This window comes from Ornithodoros turicata, chromosome 9 (genome assembly GCF_037126465.1).
Source record: "Ornithodoros turicata isolate Travis chromosome 9, ASM3712646v1, whole genome shotgun sequence".
Lineage (NCBI taxonomy): Eukaryota > Metazoa > Arthropoda > Arachnida > Ixodida > Argasidae > Ornithodoros > Ornithodoros turicata.
In genome coordinates this window covers 3,488,478-3,495,452 of record NC_088209.1, presented here as the reverse complement: position 1 = coordinate 3,495,452, position 6,975 = coordinate 3,488,478, and the positions used below count along the sequence as shown (strand labels likewise).

The window sequence follows — 6,975 nt, the reverse complement described above, 5'->3', positions numbered from 1 at the left end:
AAGATTGAGTTCAAGGAGTTATTCCAAATCCTAAGCTGTTTGGAGAAGGCGTTCGATCGAAGACCGCTTCGTCGCAAGCCGTTCGATCGAAAGCCGGTTGATCGACGCCGTTTGTTCGAAAGACGTTTTTTTCGAAGGCAGTTCGAAGCTCCCAGCGTGTCCTTAGCACCTCTTTTTCTGTAACTTTTGATTCGAACATATGGAGCATGAGGCAATCAGTGTCCTGTCCTTTTTGTTTGTTTCTTGCTATTTTTTTCAGTTTAAGAGGGAAGACCACTGGTCATTTGCAGAAAGGTTTTATTGGTCATTCACGAACAGCACAGCTTTCTGGCTTTTTACTCTGTCCCATCTGAAAGGAAATAAAATTGAATAAAACTGAATTGAATTGAATAGAACAATGCGGAAGCATCCCCCGTAGCTGTAGGATACATACCGAAGAAAATGTCTTCAAGTTGGGAGCAGCCAATACTCTGTGCTTCTTCTGGGTACCCTTTTCGTTGCTGGGATCCGAAATGGGATAGTGATATGTGCACGAAAGGCACTCGAAGTCTGAATGCTAAGAAGGAATAGCCATAGTATAAAATACAGATATTGTATTAACAGCCATATAAAACTTTAGTTCCATCCTGTTTATAGTATGCATCTGCTCCAAACGAAGCAATAAAAAACTCAATCAAACGACCGCTGCCGCGACCGCTGCCTCAATCAAAAATTTACGCTTAAGAAATTCTTCTAAAAAAAGAAAACAAGACATATATTATCCTGTCGCACATAATAAGGAGGCCGAACTGTACTTTTTTGCCACACTCAAACAAGAACTTCTTGTTGTCAGGTGACCACAGTTATTATTTTTCTACGATGTGTCCTTTCATTTTTTGTCGAATCGTTCCTCTTGGCGTTCAGGAAAAAAAATGCTGCTGCTGCGCGAATGCTGCGGCAACCTAATCATAGGTGGTGGTGGTGCTGCTGCTGCTGGCGGCTGGCTGGCTGCTGGCTGCTGACTGGCTGCTGGCTGCTGCTGGCTGCTGACTGGCTGCTGCTGGCTTCTGACTGGCCGCTGCTTGCTGCTGACTGGCTGCTGCTGGCCGCTGCTGGCTGCTGCTGGCCGCTGCTTGCTGGCTGCTTGCTGGGCTGCTTGCTGCTGCTGCTTGCTGCTTGCTGGCTGCTGCTTGCTGCTGCTGGCTGCTGCTTGCTGGTGCTTGCTGCTGCGGCTTGCTGCTGGCTGGTGCTTGCTGCTGCTGGCTGCTGCTTGCTGCTGCTTGCTGCTGCTTGCTGCTGCTTGCTGCTTGCTGCTGCTTGCTGCTGGCTGCTGCTTGCTGCTGGCTGCTGCTTGCTGCTTGCTGCTGCTGGCTGCTGCTTGTGCTGCTGCTGCTTGCTGCTGCTGGCTGCTGGCTGCTTGCTGCTGCTTGCGGCTGGCTGCTGCTAGCTGCTGCTGGCTGCTGGCTGCTGCTGGCTGCTGGCTGCTTGCTGCTGCTGGAACCTGCTTGCTGCTGCTGGTATGCAGCTGCAAGCAGCTGCTTGCTGCTTGCTTGCTTGCTGCTGGCTGCTTGCTGGCTGCTGCTTGCTGCTGCTTGCTGCTGACTGCTGCTGCGTGCTGCTGCGTGCTGCTGCGTGCTGGCTGCGTGCTGCTGCGTGCTGGCTGCTGCGTGCTGCTGCTTGCTGGCTGCTGCTGCTTGCTGCTGCTTGCTGCTTGCTGCTGCTGGCTGCTGCTTGTTGCTTGCTGCTTTCTGCTGGCTGCTGCTCTGCTGCTGCTTGCTGCTGCTGAAATTGAGGGCAATTAGTCCACTGTTGTCACTGCGGAGGGAATCTCTGGGTTCCTGCTCCTCTCAGCAGTGGGAAATCTAGGGCAAATTAGTCCACTGTTGTCACTGCGGAGGGAATCTCTGGGTTCCTGCTCCTCTCAACAGTGGGAAATTTAGGGCAATTAGTCCACTATTGTCACTGCGGAGGGAATCTCTGGGTTCCTGCTCCTCTCAAAAGTGGGAAATTTAGGGCAATTAGTCCACTGTTGTCACTGCGGAGGGAATCTCTGGGTTCCTGCTCCTCTCAACAGTGGGAAATCTAGGGCAAATTAGTTATAGAGATGTTAGTGGCAGACTGGCATAGTAAGGACATAGAGGATTACAGTAAGGACATGAAGACTTACAATGAGGACGTGGGGACTTACGATAAGGACTATGACGACTTACAATGAGGACATGGAGACTTACTGCCTTAAAAAGGTCTTACAGCTACATGCCTCACAGCGGCATGCCTTACTGCCACACGTCTCACAGCTACATGCCTTACTGTATATGCCTTACCAGCTGCATGCCATACCGCTATGCTACTGCGCTTGTAGCGGGCCGTGGACAACGACGAAGATGGCCCACGCGCCTGGAGCACCTGCCTCAGTTCCACCGGCGCGGGCATGGAGATAGGCCACCGTCATCGCCTCTCCGTGGCATACCATCATCGCCGGTCGGGGCTCATGTAGAGGAACTCCACCTCCTCTACATTTGGTGACCCGGACGTGATTCTTCCATCTTTCTATCGCCGCTCCGCGTCTGAGGGGGGAGCCCTGTAGCGGGCCGTGGACAACGACGAAGATGGCCACGCGCCTGGAGCACCTGCCTCAGTTCCACCGGCGCGGCCATGGAGATAGGCCACCGTCATCGCCTCTCCGTGGCATACCATCATCGCCGGTCGGGGCTCATGTGGAGGAACTCCACCTCCTCTACACGCTCTTGCGACAGCTGGAGGGATCTCTGGGTTCCTGCTCCTCTCAACAACGGGAAATTTAGGGCAATTAGTCCACTGTTGTCACTGCGGAGGGTATCTCTGGTTCCTGCTCCTCTCAACAGTGGATAATCTAGGGGCAAATTAGTCCACTGTTGTCACTGCGGAGGAATCTCGGGTTCCTGCTCCTCTCACCAGTGGGAAATTTAGGGGCAATTAGGTCCACTATTTCACTACGGAGGGAATCTCTGGGTTCCTGCATCCTCCCAAAAGTGGGAAATTTAGGGCAATTAGTCCACTGTTGTCACTGCGGAGGAATCTCTGGGTTCCTGCACCTCTCAACAGTGGGAAATCTAGGGCAAATTAGTTATGGAGATGTTAGTGGCAGACTGGCATAGTAAGGACATAGAGGATTACAGTAAGGACATGGAGACATACAATGAGGACGTGGGGACTTACGATAAGGACATGACGACTTACAATGAGGACATGGGAGACTTACTGCCTAAGAAAGGTCTTACAGCTACATGCCTCACAGCGGCAGTATTTATGCCCATCTCTGCCAGAAATATACATATCAAATGTCATTTTTGCATGAATAATAGAGTTATTATCAAGGTAACTTGCATATTGTAAAAGCATTTTTGGGACCCCTCATATAGGGCCCCGGTTAGCGAATGCTGCGGCAACCTAATCATAGGTGGTTGTGGTGGTGGTGCTGCTGCTGGCTGCTGCTTGCTGCTGGCTGGTGGCTGCTGCTGCTGCTGCTGCTGGCTGCTGGCTGCTGCTGCTTGCTGCTGCTGGCTGCTGGCTGCTTGCTGCTGACTGCTGGCTGCTTGCTGCTTGCTGATGCTGCTGGCTGCTGCTGGCTGCTTGCTGCTTGCTGCTGCTGGCTGCTTGCTGGCTGCTGGGGCTGCTGGCTGCTGCTTCCTGCTCCTTGCTGCTGCTTGCTGCTGCTGGCTGCTGCTGGCTGCTTGCTGCTGCTGGCTGCTGCTTGATGCTGCTGGCTGCTGCTTGATGCTGCTGGCTGCTGCTGGCTGCTGCTTGCTGCTGCTTGCTGCTTGCTGCTGCTTGCTGGCTGCTGCTGGCTGCTGGCTGCTACTGCTGGCTGCTGCTGCTTGCTGCTTGCTGCTGGCTGCTGCTTGCTGCTGGGTGCTGCTTGCTGCTGCTGGGTGCTGCTTGCTGCTGCTGGCTGCTGCTTGCTTGCTGCTGCTTGCTGCTGCTGGCTGCTGCTTGCTGCTGGCTGCTGCTGCTGGTGCTTGCTGCTGCTGGCTGCTGCTGGCTGCTGCTGCTTGCTGCTGCTTGCTGCTGCGTGCTGCTGCGTGCTGGGTGCTGCTGCTTGCTGCTACTGGCTGCTTTCTGCTGGCTGCTGCTTGCTGCTCTGCTGCTTGCTTGCTGCTGCTTGCTGCTGCTGGCTGCTGCTGCTTGCTGCTGCTTGCTGCTGTTGGCTGCTGCTTGCTGCTGCTTGCTGCTGGCTGCTGCTGAAATTGAGGGCAATTAGTCCACTGTTGTCACTGCGGAGGGAATCTCTGGGTTCCTGCTCCTCTCACCAGTGGGAAATTTAGGGCAATTAGTCCACTGTTGTCACTGAGGAGGGAATCTCTGGGTTCCTGCTCCTCTCAACAGTGGGAAATTTAGGGCAATTAGTCCACTGTTGTCACTGCGGAGGGAATCTCTGGGTTCCTGCTCCTCTCACAGCGGGAAATCTGGGGCAAATTAGTCCACTGTTGTCACTGCGGAGGGAATCTCTGGTTCCTGCTCCTCTCAACAGTGGGAAATTTAGGGGCAATTAGTCCACTATTGTCACTGCGGAGGGAATGCTCTGGTTCCTGCTCCTCTCAAAAGTGGGGAAATTTAGGGGGCCAATTAGTCCACTGTTGTCACTGCGGAGGGAATCTCTGGGTCCTGGCTCCTCTCAACAGTGGGAAATTAGGGCAATTAGTTATGGAGATGTTAGTGGCAGACTGGCATAGGTAAGGACATAGAGGATTACAGTAAGGACATGGAGAACTTACAATGAGGACGTGGGACTTACGATAAGGACATGACGACTTACAATGAGGGAGCATGGAGACTACTGCCTTAAGAAAGGGTCTTACAGCTACAGTGCCTCACAGGCGGCATGCCGTTACTGCCACACGTCTCACAGCTACATGCCTTACTGTATATGCCTTACCAGCTGCATGCCATACCGCTATGCTACTGCGCTCTTGCGACTGCGGAGGGAATCTCTGGGTTCCTGCTCCTCTCAACGTGGAAATTTAGGGCAATTAGTCCACTGTTGTCACTGCGGAGGGAATCTCTGGGTTCCTGCTCTCTCTCAACAGTGGGAAAACTAGGGCAGATTAGTCCACTGTTGTCACTGCGGAGGGAATCTCTGGGTTCCTGCTCCTCTCAACCAGTGGGAAATTTAGGGCAATTAGTCCTCTGTTGTCACTGCGGAGGGGAAATCTCTGGTTCCTGCTCCTCTCAAAAGTGGGAAATTTAGGGCAATTAGTCCACTGTTGTCACTGCGGAGGGAATCTCTGGGTTGCCTGGTCCTCTCAACACTGAGGAAATTTAGGGCAATTAGTCCACTGTTTGTCACTGCGGGAGAGAATCTCTGGGTTCCTGCTCCTCTCAAACAGTGGGAAATTGGGGCAATTAGTCCACTTTGTCACTGCGGAGGGAATCTCTGGGTTCCTGCTCCTCTCAACAGTGGGAAATTTAGGGCAATTAGTCCACTATTGTCACTGCGGAGGGAATCTCTGGGTTCCTGCTCCCTCTCAAAAGTGGGAAATTTAGGGCAATTAGTCCACTGTTGTCACTGCGGAGGGAATCTCTGGGTTCCTGCTCCTCTCAACAGTGGGAAATCTAGGGCAAATTAGTTATGGAGATGTTAGTGGCAGACTGGCATAGTAAGGACATAGAGGATTACAGTAAGGACATGGAGACTTACAATGAGGACGTGGGGACTTACGATAGGACATGACGACTTACAATGAGGACATGGAGACTTACTGCCTTAAGAAAGGTCTTACAGCTACATGCCTCACAGCGGCATGCCTTACTGCCACACGTCTCACAGCTACATGCCTTACTGTATATGCCTTACCAGCTGCATGCCATACCGCTATGCTACTGCGCTCTTGCGACTGCGGAGGGAATCTCTGGGTTCCTGCTCCTCTCAACAACGGGAAATTTAGGGCAATTAGTCCACTGTTGTCACTGCGGAGGGAATCTCTGGGTTCCTGCTCCTCTCAACAGTGAAAAATCTAGGGCAAATTAGTCCACTGTTGTCACTGCGGAGGGAATCTCTGGGTTCCTGCTCCTCTCAACAGTGGGAAATTTAGGGCAATTAGTCCACTGTTGTCACTGGGGAGGGAATCTCTGGGTTCCTGCTCCTCTCAACAGTGGGAAATTTAGGGCAATTAGTCCACTGTTGTCACTGCGGAGGGAATCTCTGGGTTCCTGCTCCTCTCAACAGTGGGAAATTTAGAGCAATTAGTCCACTATTGTCACTGCGGAGGGAATCTCTGGGTTCCTGCTCCTCTCAAAAGTGGGAAATTTAGGGCAATTAGTCCACTGTTGTCACTGCGGAGGGAATCTCTGGGTTCCTGCTCCTCTCAACAGTGGGAAATTTAGGGCAATTAGTCCACTGTTGTCACTGCGGAGGGAATCTCTGGGTTCCTGCTCCTCTCAACAGTGGGAAATCTAGGGCAAATTAGTTATGGAGATGTTAGTGGCAGACTGGCATAGTAAGGACATAGAGGATTACAGTAAGGACATGGAGACTTACAATGAGGACGTGGGGACTTACGATAAGGACATGACGACTTACAATGAGGACATGGAGACTTACTGCCTTAAGAAAGGTCTTACAGCTACATGCCTCACAGCGGCATGCCTTACTGCCACACGTCTCACAGCTACATGCCTTACTGTATATGCCTTACCAGCTGCATGCCATACCGCTATGCTACTGCGCTCTTGCGACTGCGGAGGGAATCTCTGGGTTCCTGCTCCTCTCAACAATGGGAAATCTAGGGCAATTAGTCCACTGTTGTCACTGGGGAGGGAATCTCTGGGTTCCTGCTCCTCTCAACAGTGGGAAATCTAGGGCAAATTAGGCCACTGTTGTCACTGCGGAGGGAATCTCTGGGTTCCTGCTCCTCTCAACAGTGGGAAATTTAACGCCTGTGTTCCTGTCAAGGCTGGGAAATGCAGATGGAATGAGTTAGGACCTTCTGCTCCTCCATCTCCTGCAACAGTAGAACA

At 52.3% G+C, this 6,975-nt stretch overlaps 1 protein-coding gene across 1 annotated transcript; it reads right to left on the bottom strand.

Annotated features, from left to right (window-relative positions):
• Nucleotides 1–304: 304 nt before the first annotated feature.
• LOC135369137 (serine-rich 25 kDa antigen protein-like) lies at nucleotides 305–4,764 on the bottom strand. The gene is made up of 4 exons (XM_064602798.1): nucleotides 4,754–4,764; nucleotides 1,377–1,761; nucleotides 434–556; nucleotides 305–349 (listed from the first exon to the last, which is right to left on the bottom strand). The coding sequence occupies exons 1-4, from the start codon at nucleotides 4,762–4,764 to the stop codon at nucleotides 305–307; spliced, it is 564 nt and encodes a 187-aa protein (XP_064458868.1).
• Nucleotides 4,765–6,975: the final 2,211 nt, after the last annotated feature.

Bases quoted from the DNA above. Each gene is read 5' to 3' on its own strand.
- LOC135369137 (XM_064602798.1), bottom strand. The intron at 557-1,376 runs GCAAGCAGCAGC...ATTCCTTCTTAG, and splicing joins GCAGCCAGCAGCCAGCAGCA to CATTCAGACTTCGAGTGCCT. The intron at 350-433 runs GTATGTATCCTA...ATTTCCTTTCAG, and splicing joins ACTTGAAGACATTTTCTTCG to ATGGGACAGAGTAAAAAGCC.